The 22,302-nt window shown below is 38.6% G+C and overlaps 1 protein-coding gene across 1 annotated transcript in view; it reads left to right on the top strand.

Annotated features, from left to right (window-relative positions):
• LOC150078047 (uncharacterized) overlaps positions 1–22,302 on the top strand; it is a 117,330-nt gene that overhangs the window by 46,603 nt on the left and 48,425 nt on the right. Inside the window, exons 3-4 of the mRNA XM_090385477.1 lie at positions 15,625–15,740; positions 18,125–18,284. Coding sequence (XP_090241603.1) covers positions 15,625–15,740; positions 18,125–18,284 — 276 coding nt within the window. The remainder of the gene's footprint in view (positions 1–15,624; positions 15,741–18,124; positions 18,285–22,302) is intronic.

Here is a 22,302-nt window from a genome sequence, read left to right as displayed (position 1 = left end):
TTTACAATTAAACTCTGAGGCCGGAAATGAGTTCCGAAAACATTCTTCAACTTGGACATGTCATCAGATCTTTCGATAAATACTACACGTAATGGAATAACTATGGATGGTGTATTTAGTCGCGAACTCTTCAATGTAAAAAATATCCTACTTTGGTCATCACAGACCAATACTTTCAGTAACCGATATGTAATTATTATTAATAAAATAAAAACATTGTTATATTATTATCCACGAATTTTATTAATATCTGAAAATTAAAACGTTTTTAACGCCTGCCGATGACTCTTAAATGTAAAACACGTTAAATATGCTAGCGGCAGGATTGTGATTACCAGTACAGCCTCCAAACTCCATCCAATTCCTCTCGATACTGCCAATTTTTCTTAATTAAGATAGCACTTGACTTCAAGATAATTTTCACAACCGCACGCACCACTTGTTAAATAATGCCAAATAATGCCAAGGTTTGTTAGTACTGAACCGTACACCAGTACTGACCCCTTTGAACTAACGGAACTTCATTTGTGAACTAAGGCTAACAGACAGGGTGAGTCACGCTTTAACAATGGCTACAGCTCTCAAGTGACAATACAAGTCAAAATATCTCACGCTAGCTAGAGGTGCTGGAGATAAATGTTTATTAAGAATCTTCACCCTCGACATTACTTGGATGCCACGGAGACATCTGTGTACAGACTGACTTGCAGCCAAGTGAACACGTGACATAGATTATTGCTTTTAATATAAAGGATGGAAACCTATGGCTGTTATAAACATGAGCTATAGTCATATAAATGTTTCCTTTCCTGCATGAACCAATTTATATTATCTGCAGCGCAAAATCTTGACAGCTAGCGGTTCAGAATTGTACACATGTTTATATAATTTGTTTTCAGTTTTTTTTTCAGTTTAATATTTAAAAAAAAAAACGTACAATTAATATTAAGTTAGAATTAATACAAATATTAATATTACAGTAGAGAATATATAATTTAAAACAAATTATATCAAATAATAAAACACAATTAGTCACATTAAAATTTCACAAAGTCATCAGGAGAGTTCAGAGCTGACTCGGATCCAGCACCACGCATTTCGCATGCCCATGTCTTTTACTGCTCAGCATTTTAAGAATTAAGGCGTCCTAAATTGAAACGTGGTATACATATTGCTTGGCCGCATTAAACCGAAAACGCATAAATCAAAAAGTGAGTGTATAAAGGTAGCCTAAATCTAGGTCTAGTCATGTCCACACACCACGTACTTCAAATAAACTGGCAACTCTCTCAATGATTCATTGTAAATTTTTCGCTATTCGGGTATTATATTTCGTTAAAGTGTAGATCGTTATGGGGTAGGCATTAAACCTTTGCTTTCTAATGTCTAATTTAAAATGTTCATTTGCAACAGAAGGGTTCAAATCTTTATAAAACTTTTAGATCAAAAAAGAAAAATGAAACAGGGAAGAACTGTGTACCCCTGGCCACTTAGGCAAATACTAAATAAAAAAAAATAAAGTGCAGCCATTATCAACCCACTGCAGGATGGAAGCCTCCTCAACAATTCATGCTGAGGGAAATGGACCATAATCTGCCACGCTGGTCCAGTGCGGGTTGGCAGATCGACCGTATTCAGCAGTCAGGGGCTTGAACCCCGGTCTACTCAAAGAGCGTGTGCTACTGCACTCCCGCTCCTGCCCACTCGGCTACGGAGCAGCCTTGCCGTATGACAAACTCAAACAGAAAACTTTAACAAAATAAATTGAAGATAAGTGATGAAATCTAATAATTTTTGTTCATTGGCAAAGCGTAGAGGATAAACACACGGACAATAAATACAGTTCTTTTAAATCTTTCTTTTTGGTAATACAGTAGTCGCAGTGATAATAAAGATCATGTGGGTCAGCATCGGCTTATTTTTCATGTACTTAGCATTAGCAAGTGCAGTATTCTATCCAGGTATCCACAAATGTATCTCCACAGATAATGCTTGTCTGAATCCAAAATTTGTTGGATTCAGAGTAAGGGACTAGACGTCTGTTTTTTTTTTTTTTTTGCATTTAAGGAAGCTGGTTTCTTTTACTTAAAGGGCATCTTTCAAAATCTGTGGATTTTTTCGAGTTCAGTACAGTTTCTTTTAATCAGAATTAGATCTGTTGCGTTGTTACTTCTGCCTGATGATTTTTTTTTAAGGACTAGAAGTCAGGATTTCATCTTTTGGAGCTTTTCTATTTCCAGCTGTATTGCTGGCATTAGGCAGTGCGATAAATTCTTTAATATTTTTCCAATCCATTTATTCTCAGCCTGTCATTTTAGTTTTTGGTTGCTGTAGCCGAGTGGTCATGCGAGCGGGTGCATTGAGTGACACGGGTTCGAGCCCGTGACTGCTAAACACGGTGCTATTTCTTGTATTCTCTCTATCATGTGAACCCCCTCTGACCGCGTGGTCGTCCCGGAATATAAACAGAAAATGTATTTATTAACTATTACAAGTAAAACAATATGTAATGCATTTTTCATAGATTCTTCACTCCAGGAGTCTCTATTCTCTGACTTTCCTTTGAACTTAGACATTCTGATCTTTTTATATGCAATATTAAATAAAATACGTATAGTTAAAAATACATTCGAGGGAACTCTATCTGTTCGGGACTAACACACTTTGAGCCATCCGGGTCAACCCTTTCTGACACTTTTAACTAAAAGTAGTAATCATGGGAATTCTTAACGCTGCTAACATGAAACATTAAAAATGGTAAAACCACACTTATGAATTTGTTAAAAAATTAAATACTTCGAAGTGAATATTTAGCGACTTATGGTGATGTGGGAAACCGTCGCGAAGAATCAAATGGTTGAAGTTAAGATTTGTTGTTGTTATTGGTCCGGTGTGTATGTATTATGTGCGCGCGCTTTGCCCTCAAGGTGCCCACCACCACGGTGGCCTATTTGGATTTACATTGCACGCTAGTGTAGGTGTCAGATTGGTGCTTCGTGACCAGCGTGGCGCCAGCCTGTCCCTTTCCTCAGAGGATTTACATAGTAAACAACAGGTGATTCAGTTCTCGAATTGTTTTTCCATTCTCAGCTGCAGTTTTCATTTAGAAAAGTCTCAACGCTTCCGGTCAAGCGGTCCTTCCGGTTTGCACACTATGACACCTCCCCGTTGGTTTAGGCAGCCGCTGGGGTACATGATTAATTATTTGGAACGAAACGGTTGCATGGATAAACCTGCACGCAGTTCTATAACAAAAACATATCTTTATGACCAAAGTTTGCATTCGTAGTAACAGCAGGTTGTTGGGAAGGGCTCCGAGAATCACGGAATGAACATAAATGAAACTTCTGCTACTTGTATGTTTTTTTTTTTTTTAATTGAGTTTGGTGGCACTTCTAAAGAGTGATAATGCAAAATTCTCTGAGATATTGAGGTTATAGTAATGAGAATTAGGCAAAGGAAGAGTAGCAAAAGAAAAAAAAAAAAAACATGAGAGAGGGGGCCAGCCTCGGCTACCTTGATTCAGTTTTTGCTCTTTGTACATCTTCGTTTGCATGAGCTTTTAAGAATTGCTTCTCTGACAGGATTTGAAATACAGGCCATTCCCAACTATTTAAAAGTGGCAAATCCATTATACTGACGTGCAAGACCCTGGCGAACTGCTTTAATCTGTTTAGATAGCGGATTGAAATAGAAACACCCTCTTCGAGAAAGTCTAGGATCACTGACCTGTAGGCCTACTTTGTATTCTGGTTATATCGGATTACAAACACAAAAGTAGAAGGTGCTATAAAATCAATGAAAAATGGCAAAGCAGCAGGACCCGATAAAGTCACTGTCGAAAGATGGAGGCCAGCCCAGCCGGTATGTAAAGCTCTAGCCACTCTAGTTTCAAAATGCCCTCTACTTAAGAAAGTGCCTGTATCATGAAAAAATGCAGAAGCCAGCCTTCTGCACAAAAAATCTGATAAGTCAGATTAAAAAACTACCGACCAATAAACTTATTGCCAGTTATCTACAAGGTTTTTACAATGATACTTCCAAGAAGAATAAGCACAATACTTGATGCGGCACAACCCAACGAAAATTCAGGTTTTAGAAGCGGCTTCAGCGCCACCTTATTATCAAGGTGGCGCTGCTTCAGTACAATGGATCACATCCAAACAGTGCAGCAAATTATACAGCTGCACAGTGAATCCAACCTTCCATTATGTATCGCCTTCATTGACTATGAAAAAGCATTCGACTCAGTCACAAAACAAGAAATAATCGACGCTCTAATCAACCAAGGTGTAGACAGAGGCTTACGTCAATATTTTCCAATCAGTATATGAAAAGGCGACTACATCGATACGGGTCAACAATGATAACGTCCGGTTGACATCTGGAACTCTGACATCAACAAATTTTGTAGAGACATCTTCGGGAATCGGCAAACCATGAAGAAGGTGTGGCCACTTTCTTTATGGTTTGCCGATATCTATCCATCAGTTTTCCTGACGGATTGGATGGTGATTTAAATGTTTTGTCACCGAAAGTTTTCCATCTTTTTTGCAACTTTGGCTGCTAATTGACTTCTGCTCAAACAGCCTATCGTAGTATACACTGATACATTATTAACATGACAAAGAAAACCATTGCTATTTAGAATTTTGTAAGCTCATTTTAGAGATTTATTTTTCAATCTGGATGTTTCGTGAAAGCTTTGTCTGCATTACCTTAGCTAACATCGTTCATTACTTTCGAGGGGTGTTCGAATATTTTTGAGAAGCTGGTGTATAAAATTATAATAATAGCGCAGGAAATTTAACAGTACACGCTGCCAAAGACTGCATTAAAAGAAATAAAAATAAACGATTTGTAAAGATTCTCAAGAATAAAACACTTCAAGGCAAAAACAGTTACCGTTGAAGGTGTGAAGAAGCAGCAAGGAATTTAAATAAAGATAAGCCAGAGGGCAATTTTTATCTTCTGTCTTTTTATTTTTAGTAGTAATTTATAATCCGAGAAGTATGCTTGAAAAATTACCTTTATGGGGTAATTACTTTCGCATAAGTGACCTCACGAATCCAGCTGTTTGTAGAAACGTTAAGGGCACGTATCCTGTCGTCTTTTCCACCATCAATCCTCCTTTTTGTCTCTACTGAATTTACAAAAAAATTACAGCACAGTACTGAAGCGAATACAACGGAGTTTGCATGTGTTGGTTAAAAATCATTGATTAAAATGCATACACTTAACCTAAGGGGACGGAGTGAAGTTCATTGATGGATACCAAATTAGCACATCTAATTAATTAATATTATTATTAATAATAATTAACAAACGATAATAATTAATTATTATTAATAGTAATATAAATAATATTAATAATCTAATTAAAAACAAGAAAAATGCTTGTTTTCTTTTGCTATTAATTGAATTCGAACAGGGTACAAGAAAAATAAATAAAAATAAGTTGTAAAAGGATATTCACTTCAACTGATTCAATTTTATTCGACTAGGCGGCATCAGAATTTAAATCAGAGCAAGAAATTTCAACTTTTACCAATATAAAAGTAACTTTTTTAAAAAGAGGAGTGAAAAAATACGTTACAGTCTTTAATAATAATGTAGTAGTAGTAGTAGTAGTAGTGGCACATGATGCAAGAAAGCAAGTGTAGGAGCTTATGCAGCATCAGCCAAAAAAAAAAAAAAAAAAAAAAATCACACCATTCCCTCCAAATGTCTGTCCAGTTCCTCCTTAAATTTATTTAACCTATCAACTTCCACAACGACAGATGGAAGTTTGTTCCAGCAATTAACCACCCGCTGGCTAAAGGCAAATTTCCGCACATCTATTCTACATCTGTCCTTTCTTAATTTGAACTTATGTCCCCGTAGGTTGGTAATCTGAACAAGTGGAAGGATCCCATCAGAATTCAACGTGCTCAACCCATTCAAGGCCTTATAGACCTCAATCAGATCACCGCGCAGGTGCCTAGTCTCCAGCCACTGCAATTTGCAGAACTTAAGCCTCTCTTGGTAAGAGAATCCCTTCATTCCCCTCACCAATCGTGTTGCTCTTCTCTGTACACGCTCAAGCAAATCTACATCCTTCCTAAAATGAGGCCTCCAGACCTGTACGCAGTACTCAAGGCGTGGCCTGACCATTGCCTTATACAGAGGGACAATCACCTCCTTTTCCCTGCTAGCAAAATTCCTATATATCATTGACAAAACCCCATGACCCGCCCTAGCAGCCTGTCTGCACTGCTCAGAAAACTTCATATCTGACTGCACAATTACTCCCAGGTCTTTTTCATTTTCTACCACCTTAAGTGTAGTACTACACAGTTGGTACGTTTCTCTGGGGTTACTTCTACCCATATGCAGTACTTTGCATTTGTCAAGGTTGAACTTCAGTTGCCACTTCTTAGCCCATCTGCCCAAATTATCTAGATCCTGTTGCAGTAGCACACTGCCATTACTGTCATTAACAACCCTGCCAACCTTTGTGTCATCTGCAAACTTCGACATTAAGCCTGATATACCTTCATCAATATCATTGATAAATACACAAAACAACAGTGGACCCAACACCGAACCCTGTGGGACTCCACTAATAACATTAGTCCACGAAGAGCAGCACCCATTGATTACCACCCTCTGTCTTCTCCCACTTAACCATCCTTTTATCCATTGTAGCAACTTACCCTTAATACCATTCTGCTCCAATTTGTACAGTAGTCTTCCATGCGCAACAGTGTCAAAAGCTTTCCTGAAATCCAAGTATATGATATCAAAATTATTTTTTGCATCCAGTTCCTTTGTGACCACATCATAATAACCAATCAAATTTGTCAGACAAGACTTTCCCTTAACAAACCCATGCTGTGTTTGAATTATTGCTGCAGTCTTGTCTAGATGATCCTGCAATGCATCTTTAACCAGTGACTCCATCATTTTACCCGGAACAGAAGTTAAACTAACTGGTCTGTAATTACTCGTGTCACCCTTCGATCCACCTTTGTGAATTGGGACACATTTGCACATCTCCAGTCCGTGGGAACCTCCCCTGAGTCCAAGGATGCTCTCATAATTATGGCTAAGGGTTTGCTTAGTTGCTTTGCCGCCTCCTTTAAAATAACTGGATAGATCCCATCCACCGGAGGTGCCTTTCTTATGTTTAACTTCAACAATTTCTCCTCCACTTTGCTCTCAGTTATTACAAAATCATTAAGCACACTGCTACAATTTGATAACCTTCTTCCATTTTCAAATTGTAATAATTCCTCACGTGTGATCCGTTGTTTCAGGTGTACACAATTGTACAGATTGCACACAATAAATACATACAAGGGCACAATATACAATTAATTTGGTAGCAGTCCTATAACTTGTATACACTGCTACTGTTTTGGTGCCGATAGGTAGAAGGGTAATGACGAACTGTGCTGCTTGAAGGTGCTTCGAGGAAAAATGTTCAGGAGTTGATGATGGAACTAGTAAAATTTAGTGGAAGGTGCCACTTTGGAATGATGAAGGGAAGGTCAGATTGGTGATTTAGGGCATATTGTGGCCCTCTTAAGGGATACCAATGGGACCTGTGATGGTGGGGAGCATATGTTTCTTGGATTCTTAACATGTAGATATTACGCTGACGTCCTCAGTAAGATCGTGCCGATCTGTGTTCATTGCTGAAATCTGTTTCTTCCTATTCGGGAGGTCCCATTTTTACCGAATACACCCATCCCTGATGTCTTCATATCTGGAGCAGTGTTATATGAAATATTTCCAGTCCTTTTTCCTTTCCTCACATGTACGGAGGTGTACGACTCTGAATGGACCAGAGCTCATCGGAACGCCATCCCCATCGGTAATATATTTAATGACAATTCTTAAAATTTTTTATTTCTATCCCTGCGGAGGTATCTGTTAAAGATGCCCATGATGAAGAAGTACATACGAACGATTACCCGATACTCCGGCACATAAGTTGACCTTTAAAGCGCTGAAAAATCATCTAAAATTTTAAGGTCGACTTAAAATTGACTTCTGTGTGACTTCTGACTTTAATGGGACTTTTGAAAAAAAATCATCAGAAGCTACATATAGGTGTTATCGTTTAGAACTCATGGATTATGAAATATGGCCGCGAGCGGCACTAAATAGCCACCAAGAGCTTCGCATCCTGTTATCAGCAGTTTGACAGAAATAGTATCACTCATATAAAGAATCATTCCTCTTCACTCTAGACGACAACTCCATGGGTCTTTTTTTTTGTCTACAACATCATGAACTCTGTTATCGATTCTCCATCTCTTCTTGAACAAATACCTTTCACTATACACCGTTTGAATTCTCGTTATAAATAAAATTCATCATTCCAAACCACTAGAAATTGCCTATAATGCACCATGTTTTCGCATTCCACATTTTGACTTGTTCACCTTTTGACCCGTGGATATTTCAGCTGTGTATGGAGAAAAAGAAATTTTTTTTCCCTCATTGCTGCAGGTTTTATGGCAGTACTGCAATAAACCTTTATTGATCCTAAGGCGAGTTCCAAGCCGTTGACAACATATTACTACCTGTTTTACCTAGTTCCACTTTATCTTGTTGAGAGAAGGCGCAGATGCAGTACAAATATTATTATCGTTTTAGCAATAAAACTTTTACACAGTATGTACCAAAGAAGACAGCCCAATCTGTTGCACTATTGACCTCTGAATTTTTTTGAGACGGGGAGGGTCAACTGCAGCAGATTGAACTTTAAAAAAGAATGAGTTTCAGGCTACTCCAACCGAGTCGTTTTTGTCATCGTAGCTTCTGGCTGTGCGAGGCTGATTTACAAAAGAATTACGAAAAAAAAAAAAGGGAAGAAGAAAGCTTTATATTGTCTGTTGGAGCACAATACTTCATAAACGCATATTCCAAGAAGTTTTATAAAGAAAACGAAATGTTGAATGGCGGCTCCTTGCCGTCAGCAGGTAATTGCATAATAAGAACAGAGGAACCATCAGGCTTTAAAGGAGATGAGAGGAAAAGTATTTCACACCTGGAAGAGTTGATCGAAAAGTCTATTATCTTGCTAGCACCGGTAATGGGACTGGTTTAGTGTGTGTTGCTGCAGAGCTAATTCGATTAAAAACATGTAAGCAACGAAGAAGAGGAGGGTTATCGTTGTGATTATGTAACTTGTAATTTTACTTTAATCAATAATAAAACCAGTTGGGATAACTTTCTTTTATTAAAAAGAAAGTTATCCCTGCCTTTTTTCGTTTTAGGAAGCGGGTAAATGAAAGGAGGTTTTCGGTGTTTTATTTCATCGAAAAATATTAATTAACAATCAGAATTATTTCGTCTACTAACACATTTAATAATTCAAGAACGATCAAAAGTCGGTATAAAATCTTTATGACGTTTTTTCACTTTGCTTTCCCAAGGCAGCCCTCATGGATAGCACAGTTTATAGGTTATCCGTCCTCTCCCACACCGGGTGGAAAAGATCTGAGTTCGAGTGCCATCGATGACGGGAGGAATTTTTATGGACATTTTCCATAACGTGGCCGGTTAGTCGGCCACGTTATGAAAGGTGACAGGTGAAGGTAGCGTGGATTTTTCATCCAGCAAACGGAAAATCAACCTCAAAACACATGCAATTTACAGACAATATACACAGAGCAATATAGCCTTAGTTGCTGATGCTCCTAAAACCCTACTACTACAACAACAAAGCTTTCCCAAGAACGACATAACCTACATATATTTATCGTGTCCCCAACCAAACTATGGCAACACCCCACAGTAAATTGTGAAGATATTGTGTTGATAAAGGTCAATCAGTGTAGTAGCGTAGGTGTACTGTCGTGTAGCGTTGGGTTGTGTTGTAAATGTTGAGTGACTGGTAGCGTAGCCCCAGCAGTAACTGCCATTGATTGGTTACCATCACTGCCACAGAGCGCATTAAGATTATACAAATTCAACGTTTTATAGCATCACAACAAACTATTTGGTAAGAACAGAACAATCCAGTGCTTTTTATTTTATTTATTTATTTATTTCTGTGTTAGTTGGTTACCGATATTGCTGCATGGGGTCCTCGCAACGTGTTAGGAGAAAAATGGTGACAGTGGAGAAGAAAGTTTCATATGGCTTTTGGGATGAAACCTTCAAATTATTAGTCCATTCAGATGTATGAGTTTCTTAAAGGCAGTGGGCCTATTTTAAAGGAAAGAGAACAAATACACAGCGTGGTGTATTCTTAGGACGTTTGCATATGAAACAGTCCAGTTACCAAAGGATAATAAAAAATACTGTTATAAGTTTTATTGCCAAATATTGAAGAAGTACGTGATTGGACGAAGGTCAGTGATGGGAAGTTTCACTGATTTAGATTAGTTCCATCAGTACAATGGGCGCATTTATCTTTAGATATTTATGCTCTTTAAATGTTTCTTAAAATTATTTTTAAATTCTTTGGAAGCAAGGTCTGAATCGAATGGTATCATGTGGGCGTACATCATCATAAAACAAGATGATTCCTTCTGTTTACTCTTGGAACTTACATCTGACGCTGGACTGCAGGCAAAGTTTCAACATATTGTTATGAGCAACATTGGCATAAGATTCTTTAAAGTCTAACAGCAAAAGACATGATGGCGAAAGAAAACTATTACCACAACTTTTCCTGTAGAAATCCGAGATTGATATTTTTTTGCTTTTGGAGAACGAGAATGTTTCTACTGCATTCCTCTGATTTCTTCACTATTTTGAAACAGCCGCTGTTTTACAGCATCTTTCGCCACACACAGACAACATTCTGTTATGAATTTCTTGCAGCTTGTCTTTCAGCAGCAGAAACTAAATCATTGAACTTATCCATTTTGGGTTGCACCGGCTGTTCGAAATGTCATATATACGCAAAAATTTATGCACACAACCGTAACAAAGTGCAAACGAAACGAAGATACATCTTGTAATGAACGACGTGTTGGTTTAAACTTACTCTCTTCCGTGACAGTATAGTGGTTTTGTCACGCATTTGTGGTCTGAGTTTGAATCGCAGACCTCAACATCGTCACCATAAACCTCCAGCAACATGTTGCGAGTTTCTGTGACAGTTTTCATCAGTCATAATGCTTTATGGCTGCATCTTTTGTGTTTACGTCCATAACGAATTTGGGAGGTGGCTCGAAAGAAGCTGAAGTCACGATCGTGCATACTCACAGAGGGCATGAACAAGAAGATTGCCCTGACTAATAAAGTAAACAACTGCCAAGACTTTTCAAAAAAAGTAACTGTTTTGTCATTTAAAAATATTAACATAATTCTTCGATACATAGTAATACAATCAAAGACCTAAATGTCAAAGGTGGATGCATGTACGATAAGGAGATACGTTCCAATAATTCACTCTTTTGTTAATTTACATCCAAGTTTTCGAATAAATTAAATGTAAGCATCTTGGTTGACCTAATTAATGGTTTTATAGGGAACACAACAATAAAACGAAAGGGTTGCGTTATTCGTACACCCTCCTTTCTGACTCCTTCAGTATTGCACATGAGAAATGTGCTTATATAATTACAGTAAATGAGTAGGTGGATGATAACTGGGGAGAATAAGTTACACCTGCGTCTCAAATTCCTTGATAAATGTTTCTGTCATTGTTATCATAAGAAGAAAGGGAGATAATCGGAACACGTCTTTATATTACCAAATAAGATCGCTCAGTTGACCCTTTTTGCATGGCCCGAAGTAATTAAGTCACGAATATCCAAAACTAACTCCACAGTCTTGGTGAAAAAATACAAGAACAGCCTTGTTACTACCATTACAGCTTCATTATAAACGCACGGAGATCTAGAAGACGGTTCCTGGTACGTAATAAACTACTCCACTGATGCAGATAAACAGAACTGGCCTTTGTTCTGGCTCCATAAGACACCTTACGCCTACATCTTAGGCTTAAGGTGTCTCATATATAAACTCGAGGTAAACAAACACTTGAAGATTCAGTTGGAACAACAGATAGTGCGCTATTTGAATATTAAATTTTCGACACATCTTGTTGTTGACTGAAAGGTGTTCCAATAGGAGCAAATCCGACTAAAATCATCTGTCAGATTGGGGTAAAAACATTCTGTTTTTTTCGCTTGTCAAAGCGTATTCATCCACATCGTAAACAGAAACTGGTGGTATCATTTTCTTGTTTCTTTTATTGCCGAATATAAAAAATAATTGAGTGGGTTCTCTTGAGTAAATGTTATTGTATATCAAATCCATATACAAATGGCATGCTCATAAATGAATAGACATTTCAAGATCTACTAATACAACTGATATTACAAAAACCATATGCATTGTTTACGCAGAAGCCCTGAATGCCAAGAGGTGTAAATGGTGGCTTTTAGAGTTCCAGTTTCTGGGAATTTTTATGGAAGTGGATATCGGGATTTTAGCTCACGAAATGTTAGAAGGAATCAGCACAGCACTTAAGTTTGTGCCCCTCTCAATAAGCTGCTAAAATATTCAAATTTAGCGGTTTAAGTTCCACATGAACTTATTTGTAACGGTTTCTACTTTATAGTCAAGGCCAAAAGATTCAAGGACACCTTTTGCTATCAGTCTACAATAAAAGCTTGGCTATACAACCTATATTCACTTATCAGTCTTCCAGAACGTACTAATCCGGCTGTCGCTAAAATTTCTCCACAACTGTCAACCTTGATCATCCAGTAAGAGTTTATTGGTATTTAAACCTCTTGGTTTTTGTGTCGTTCATTCCATCCCGCTGTACACCTCAATAACATCCCCCCCCCCCCCCACACACATACAAATGATGTCAGAACAGACTTACGAGTAGAATAGGCTTTTGGTTCGAAACCTGTCCTTGAGGATATCCAAATTTTGCTGAAGAGATGGAATTTAGAGATGGAGAAGCTGTTCGTGACTAACGTCATCATTTTTGTGTTTCTAACAAAAATAACGTAACAGAAGCCAAGTTCCTTGAAACGGTCAAATAATCTGGTGTAGGGAAAGAGGTTTCTAAGTGGTTTCCCTACATGCTTTTTGCAAATGTAGAATATAATTAATTATTCTGTGATCGATCTTTGTCACGAATATCCTTCGACCTAATTGTGCTCAACAGGAAAACTTGTGCATCCATTCAGCTCCACTTCATTTACCCTACAGCCTTGGTTTCGCTTTTTGTCTGTAAGATAGATATAGTGTACACTGTATTTACTGTGGTTAAACCACACTCTTTCTTTACCCATCATTCTTTTCGTTCACTTCCCCTCCCCCGCATTATTTTCGATGGTCACGCGCAAACCCGACTATCCTTCTGTGTCTTCTGTCGTAAATTGCAGACATCATTCAGGACATTGATGGCGTGCTACTAAAGTTTTTCAAACGAAGTAAAAAACTAACTGCACTGCAATAATAATAAACAGGAAAACCACTGGTACCTCGCCACTTTTCTTTGTTGAGATGTAAGATGAAGGGTTTAAAGAAAGCGATGAAAGAAGAGATTAGATTTCACTTGTATGACTAAGACTATAATCTTGCAATCAGCATTGTCTAATAAGAACAAGCAGACATTAACAGTAGTTAGGTTAACAATAGAAGTTGTTTCCTTAATGGTTCTATGAAGCAGGCAATTTTGTTTTTTCTACCTGTCAGAAACAGTTTGGTAACTATCGCCATCTGGTAGTTAACTAATGAATTGGACAATATTATCCGTGTTGATAATTCGCAATACATTAATTGATTGCTATCAGAGATAAACAATTCGGTAATATTTACTTTTATTAATATTCATTTAATTATTGTTAAATGTGTACAAGAGAATATGTTAATATAGAGAATACTTTTGCCAACAGACATACAGTACTTTACTTTTTTGCCAACGGACATACAGTACCTCTACTTTTTTACCAAGCAGACGTTAATAACTGGCAGTAGTTCATTTCCATAGAAATTAGCCAATCGTGTTTCTCTGGGCACGTGCTTTTTTTTTTTTTTTTGTTGTTGTTGTTGTTGTTGATTACATTATTTAGTATAACGTTTAATTTCCTTTCGTGCTTTTTGCAACAAAATTTGTATCCGGGTTTCTGTACTCCGAATTGATTCGAAAATTATTTAATCGCTAGACATTGTTATTGTACCCAATAAAAAAAAAAGAGACAATTCTTCAGACGTGAATATAATAATTTTAAAGACGGCATCACCAAATAGATCATAGATCACGTTTACCCCCTCGATTCCCAGCTTGTTTGCCAGTGTGGAGGAAAAGTATACCGAAAAAAAGTCACCTTTACCCCATGTGCAGACCACCAGCTGTTTCCATTGTCTCCACTGCTACATCATTTCCATGGCAACCGAAAAACGTGCTCTCAAAGTATCAGTGAGTACACACGTTGGTATCCATTAGAGCATCCGTGTATCCACGGTCGGATCCCTTACACCTGTCTGCCACTCCCTCTGGTCGCTGTCTTACTCACGGTGTTCGGCATGATAAGGCCGCCCTCTCGTGAGCTGACGGTAAGGATCATAGTCAAGGCTATCCACCATCTGCGGAGAAGAGAATAACTAATTACATCGAAGACACCTGCTTGCTGTTACTTAGAAAGTCAATGCATGTGTCTTCTGGGTGAAGCAAACGGAACAACAGCTTAAAGTTTGCAGTGTGATTTCAAAACGAAAGAAAATTGTTTAGAAATAACCCGTAGTTTCTCCACATTTATTTATCCATTTCGTATTTTATTCTTTTATACAAATGTACTTCTTTATTTTAAATAGCAAAAAACCGTTTTTAGTTATTTGGAAAAACTTTCTCCTTGAGTTTCTTCCATACCATCTTTTATTTATCTCCTAAAGTCAAACTAATGGAACAAGATTATCCACGAAAAACAAAAAGCTTTCAAAAAACTTCCTAATCCATTTTGCAAATGTAAGGGGATAGTTCCACGAAGTCTGTTTCCTCAACTCACTGATTATTCTTCATTTTGAAAAGTGAAATCTTAAGTACGAATATTCTATACCATTGATTATGGCTCAGCCCTCGTGGGCAGCACAGCTGGTAGAAAGATGTCCTTCCCACACCGGGTGGAAAAGACCTCAGTTCCAGTCCTGTCCATGACGTCAGGAATTTTTATGGGCCTTTTTCAAAAAATGGCTGAGTTAGTCGGTCTCAGGCGAGGGTAGCATGGTTTTTTTCTCTCTCCGAAACTGGGGTTTTTCGTCCAGCAAGCAGAAAATCGACCATAGAATACACACAATTTATAGAATAAACACGGGGCAATATGGACTTTGTTGCTCCTAAAAAACCCAACTACAACAACTAAGACTCAATCTCTTCTTTAATGTTTTGCTGTTTTTACCAATTTCCTGGATTGGTTTCACTTTGTTTCCTAAAGGCCATTAAGAAATTCTTTTATATTTATACCTTGCAAATAACTCCAGATATTCAAATCCATTGTTAAATAGATTCTGGTATCTCAACTGTCAATGGTTCTAAAGTACAATAGGATCATCATCAATCTTTTGTGTTTAGAATTACATTAAAATCAAGCTCATTGCTAACAAATCATATGGCACATTACTGAATACTAAATTTTATATTGCATTTTCTTTCAGCTCTGGACACAACAAACGTCACCGTGAAGAAGCAGATTTTTGAACTGTTATCAGCTTTATGCGTTTATAGTTCAGAAGGTTACATCCGAGCCATAGAAACTTTGGATCATTACAAAGTGAGTAAGAATTTTATTCTCAGGGATTATAGTTCTAATCAAGGTTTTTTTTAGCTTTTATCATTGATCTTACCAAATAAAAATTCACGGAACTTGCATATTTTACAAACAGACTGATCTCATTATGAATGACATCTCGTGCTATGGAAAATAGAAGCCTGACTTCTGTGTAATTTTTTTTTTCGCTTTTTTGGAAAAAGAACTAATTCAAATATAAAATATTTGAATTAATAAATATATGCCATTACTTCAAATATTTTATATTTGAAATTAATTACATTATGCAAGTATTAATACATAAAATCTTTTATATTTTAATTAATGTTTTGTTCGTTTTCCAAAATTCATTACGCTAATTAAACCCCTAATTCGTTTAATTTAAAACTTCGAAAAAGCTATGATGCCAATAACATTTATAAATATTCGAAAACATAAACATGACAACAGAAGAGAGAGAGGGAAAACAAGTTCAGTCCTGCTATACTTGCAATACAGGTAGTGCACAGAATAATGAAAACACATAAAAAGTCAGTCATTGTGATGCTGGGACACCGTGTGTGGCAAGATGATATTGATACAGCGTGGCACCGAATCCATCAGGCTGTGGAGTTGTCCTACAAGGATCTAGGTGCAAATGATTTTTCAGGATAGTTGCTTTGCTCGCCAGGTAAATGGCCTCCACATCAATACTGGCGCCCTAGTACCAGAATGTTTCCATTAGTTTGTCCATCACCGTGTGTACACTGAGTTGGCTTTGCATTAGCAACACCTACCTAATACCTCGTAGGGCTGCCTTTTGCCAGTAATACAGCCTGTACCATGGCATAGATTCCAGAATGTGTTGCTGGGTGTACTGTAGTAACGCTATCCATGGATATACAATGTCTCCAGTAATACCCGCACATTGTTCGGTGAATGGTATAGCAACAAATATCCTTTTCCAGTAGGTTCCAAATATGCTCAACTGGGTTGAGATTGGATGAACCGGGTGGACGAAGAATTCATTGTCATATTTCTGAAACAAGTTAGCAACCAGCCTGGCCTTGGACAAGTTAGCAACCAGCCTGGCAGTGTATATTCACCGGAATTGGTGAATATACACTGCCATCATGCAGGGGTGTGCTTAGTCGGTGAAGATAAAAAGATAGACATTTCCATCGAGCCGTTGATTAATGGCTCGGTAGTACCCAGAGTACCCAGGACATAGTCCCCATATCATAACACCGTCTCCAGCTTGCCAAACACCAAGAGCTTACCAGGTGCCGTGACCTCTGTTGATTTCTCTCAATCTGGAGACATCCATCAGCAGGATAGAGTTGGAAACGGGATTCATCGGACCAGGCGATAGATTTCCACATGCCAGTGGACTAAGTGTTGGTGCTGATGTGCTCATGCAAGGGCAGTTTCTTGTATCTTGCAATGAGCACGGGTACTCCTGACGGCCGTCGAGTGTCATAGCCTATGCAAGCTAATATTAGGTACATAGTCCATGTGGATATTGGTTCTTGCTATTCCTATGTTGTACTGGGTGGTTAGCAGGGCTACTAGCTGGAATATTGCCTAAATAGCTATTGATCAACAACAGCAACAGCTGGGCCACTATGCTCGTCCTGCTGGGGTACTAGACGAGGCACAATTCACCATGGGCATCAACCACACGTGGCTGTCCCACGTGTGACTTTTTTTCTGGTCGTTCACCACTCTTTTGCTAGTCACTGTAGACTCGTGACAACACAGAAGGGGACCATAACGTATTGGCTGTCTGTGAGGGGAACAGAGTGGCAATGTCACCGTCCTTCCCACACCGGGTGGAAGAGGCCCGGGTCCGAATGCCGTCAATGACGCCAGGAACTTTTTTTCACTCCGTGGCTGAGTTAGTTGGTCTCAGGCGTAGATAGCACGGTTCCACCCCTTCCTCCGGGAAACTCAATTTTTTCGTCCGGCAAACAGACAGATCTACCAGAGAACACGCAATTCACGAACATTACACTTGGGCAGATGAAAGTATATTCTGGATGGCCCTACTGTGAATCTTTTTTTTTTTTTTTTTTTTTAACCATATTGGCGGTTGTCGAGATACTGGCACCTGCATCTTTCCCCCCCATAATCATTCCACGTTCGAAGTCGGAAGGCCGCCGACCCATCCTCGCAGAAACTCAAAAGGTGATAACCACGTATGCGAGCTACAATCTCATATCAGCTTTACTCAACTTTGAGCCTACACCAGAGTCATAGACCACTCCATTCCTACACAAGGGAGCGTTGCTAATATAAAGCTAACTCAGTGTATGTAAGTTTTCTGTATTGTAAAGCCATAGCCAGAGAATATTTGTGGAAAACGCGTTATTTATTTTTTATGTATTCATAATTTTTCCCATTTTTAGGTCCAAAAAAGTTTGAGGTATCGTTTCAAAATTATAGTAGATGAACTAAAAAGTACAGACAATATCCACTACCAGACGGCGCTGTTGGCATTTGTTAACTGCGTCATCATCTCAGCAGCTTCCAGTCAGGATCGATTTCGCATCAGGAATGAGTTTCTAGGTAAGAAAGGATATTTAGTAGTTTTAATAATTTAGTACTTAGTACCGTGCATGGGTTCAAGGTTGAGAAGATGAAAGAAGATACGTGTTGACATTAGACGTGAATATCTGTAGATTGTAATTTTCAGGAAATAAGTGTGAAGGGAGGTTGTTCCATAAAAAGGAAATTTAAGGGATAAATGAGAAGAAAAGTTGATTTTGTGAGTTTTGAAGTTCAATAGTAAAAATGTTTGCTGGTTGCAGCATGTGTTTGAACTGGTTTGGAAGAGAGAGAGAGAGAAAAGGGAATAATAGGAGCCAATTCAGAAGAACAGTCAATTCAGAAGAACAGAATTTAGAAAAGGCATGCAGCAGAAACGGAACGTCTGTGTGAGAGAGAGTGGAGAGACTTTGTTAGACATGGATCATTAACTAACTCAACTGTCCTCTTTTTAAAGGAGTCTATAAGCCTGAGAGAGGTTTTGGGGGCACCGCCCTAGGTGTAGGAATAATATTCCACGGTAGGGTGGATATGAGATTTTAACAGAGTGAGTAGCTGTTTGGAAGAAAAGTAACGCTGAGAGCGAAAGAGAAAACTCAGTTTTTTAGAGATTACAGTCCCAATGGAGATATATGATCTTGTCTAGAAATCAGTGTGTTATAGAAGATAAGCATTCCTATGCTTATCTTCGATGTCAGGACCAGAAGAATCCTTTTTGCGAGATATAAGACAGGACTGAGTTTTAGAAGGATTGAAATCAACTAAGTTGTCCTTGCCCCACTGGAGAATTACCTGGAGATCAGCATTTCAGGAATTAATAGTGGATATTCTAGAAGTTGAAGCTGTTTCTCAAACTGGAAGGTGAAATGTAATGTACTATCATCAGCAAAACTATGGACATGATTTCTGGTCAATTGACGAAAGTCATTAAAGTCATTATACAAGAGGAAAAGAGTGGGAGAAAGAACTCACAGCATTGGTGGAGAAGTTAGAAGACAGAGAGCCGTCTACCATCACACTCAGTGATCGGTCAGAGAGAAAACTGGATATCCAATTGCAAAAAACAGTTGGCAAACCATAAGATGGAATCTTATTTAGAAGACCTTCATGCTAAAATTGAATAAGAGGGATTCATCAACCTTTTTAGGAACTGGCTGGATATGAGCAAAATTCTAAGCAAAAGGGAAACACCTATGGCTGTTGTGGTCAGATCGGTTGGTTGGTTGTTGTAGGAGTTTAGGCACATCAGCAACTTAGGGTTCAGCAATTTAGGCCATATTGCGTGTGTTCTGTAGTCGATTTGCTGTTTTGCTAGACGAAAAACCCGAGTTTCCGGGAGAATAAACCTTGCTATCCTCGCCTGAGACCACGTCGAAAAAAGGCCCATAAAAATTCAGTTCGTCATTGACAGAATTCGAACTGAGGTCTTCTCCACCCGGTGTAGGGAAAATAGTGATTATACCAATTGTGCTACCTACCCACTAGGGCAGCGGTCAGGCGCGAGGTGCATAAGTATGCTTGCTTTGAATAACTATAGTTCAAGCTCGCGTGACTACTAAATAAACTGCTGTTTCTTGCATTCTCTATCTTGTGAATTCCTCGGATCTGGTCTCGATCCGGAGTATACAGAAAATTTACTTATTTAGTGGCTATGATCCTGTTTTTCCCCACCATGTGTAAAAAGGTCTGGGATCTAATTCTATCCAGATGGAGATGATTTCAAGGTGGAATTTTATCCTCAAAAAAAGAAGTGTGATTACAAGATTTGTATATATGGATATTTTGTTTAGTCACAAATAAGAGCTTGTGTTATTCTAATGGGTTTCATTTTAAGTCTAAGAAAGTTTTTCACATTCTTATAGAGAGAGAGAAAAAAAAAGACAGTCTGGATCACTGCGAGGTAGTTAAATAAAAAATTCACAGCAATATTATTGTTAGTCACATTCACCTTTATACGCGTAACTGTACGCTGTAACAGTCTCTGGTGATATACGAGGTGTGGCAATCAAATTCCCGGACTGGTGCTGTTGTGGTCATGTTCCATGGGTTTGAAAATAAACGGAAGCGGTGTGTTGTAGATCAAACTTCCTCCAACAGATGGTGGTACAGAGTTTGTCCGACAGGTTGCAAGTAACAACTAGTTTCGTTAGTAACATTAATGTTCCGTGTCACGATTTTTCAATGGAGCGACGAATGAATATCAAATTTTGCTTTAAAACTGAGAAAATCTACAACAGAAACGTATGAAATGTTAAAAATTCTTTATGGTGATGAAACAAATAAATTTTCTGTTTATACTCCGGGACGACCAAACGGTCAGAGGAGTTTACAAGATACACAGAATACAAGAAACAGCACCGTATTCAGCAGTCACGGGCTTGAACCCCGGTCACTCAAGGCACGTGTACTTATGCACCCACGCGCCTGACTACTAGGCTACGGCGGCTTTCTAGTCATACCAGTGTGTTTGAATGGTATAAGCGTTTCAAAGAAGGAAGTGAGGATGTTCGCTATGATCCAAGAAGTGGACGACTCTCGAAGTGAGGAGAGAATTGAAAAAGTTCTAAAAATTGTCGAATGAGGTCGTCGTTTGACTTTCAGAATATGATGAGTTGGATATGAATAAGAAGAGGATTCGTCGAATTTTGTATGAAGACATAGGGAAAAGAAAGGTCTGTCTGTCAATATTTCTTCTGCACAGCCTCACGATTAGTAGAAGAAACGAAGAGTGTCATCATGCGAAGACTTCATCCAGACTTTTGAAGAAAATCCTAACTTCCTCGACTGTATTGTCACTGCAGATGAGTGTTATTTCGGTACGACGAGATGAAGTGTCGGCGCATACAGTGGACTTCAAAATCGTCACCAAGGCCCAAAAAAGTTTCGTTTACAGAAGTTCAGGAGCAAAACAATACTGATCATGGTTTTTGACAAAAAGAGTATTGGCTCACTCCCCTTCAGGTACAAATTCACAAGAAATTTGTACTTGAAGGGGAGCGAGCCAGTGCTGCGTTTTACGCACAGGTACTTCAAAAACTACTGAAGTGCATTTCCCGGGTGAGGCTGCAATTTCGAGCGAAAGGCAGCTGGTTCGTGTTGCATGATAATGCCCCCAACCGTTCGCTTGTTGAGAAGATATTTCTGAAACGTGGCATTGTACAGATTAACCAACCACCTTATTATTCCGATCTAGTACCAGCATTCTTCTTCCTATTCCTCAAGGTGAAAACTGCCCTTAAAGTAAAGAGATTTCAGGATGTTGAGGACATAATATTATCCCCAGGGGCTCACATCTGGTGAGTTTGGTCTGGCGCACCCATGCTCCTGAGCTGGATATCATCATTCTTCTCTTTCTTGGCGATTTCCTTCTACTTCTCTCTCTCTGTCTCTCACTAGAGTTGGCTGGGGAATAAAAGGTAAGGCGCTGAACTAGCTATATGAATGTGTATTTATCCCCATGGTTATGGTGCACCAATTTGGTTTGAACGTGTAAGTGGGAAAGTATTTACTAGAAAGCTCAGTTCCATTCAAAGAGTAATGCTCCTTAGGATGTGCATGGCATGCAGAACTGTGTCAACCCCAGCTTTGCAGATTGTGACTGGAAAATTGCCCATTGATCTGCATTTATTGTATTGTGCATTGGCTTACTTCATCCGCCGTGGCATTCCCTGTTCTTTTCTAAATATATAGGTGGACATTTTGGCAGATCCCAGGAAGGAAAGGACAAGAATCTGGGATGCTTTGGAAAGTCTGGCAAGAGCGTTGGAGTGTTTGTGATAAAGGGCAGATTACACGAAAATTTTTCCCAGATTTAAGAAATGCAGCCTCGATAAAATTCAAATGGTTTGCCCCAAAGCAATGTTCTTATTACAAGCTATGTTCTTATTAACTCGTCATGGTTCGATTAATGCAAAGTTGCACGATTTAGGAATTAATTAAAGATCTAGTTGCCATTGTGGCGAAAGAGAATCATGGGAACATATTATGTACAACTGTGAGGAGTACTGCGATCTACGAATTGAATTGGTATCTCGGATTA

The sequence above is a fragment of the Mastigoproctus giganteus genome, chromosome 11, assembly GCF_048544385.1.
Source record: "Mastigoproctus giganteus isolate SK-2022 chromosome 11, ASM4854438v1, whole genome shotgun sequence".
Taxonomy (NCBI): Eukaryota; Metazoa; Arthropoda; class Arachnida; order Uropygi; family Thelyphonidae; genus Mastigoproctus; species Mastigoproctus giganteus.
The sequence above is the reverse complement of the archived record's forward strand: the minus strand, read 5'-3'. Positions and strand labels throughout refer to the sequence as shown.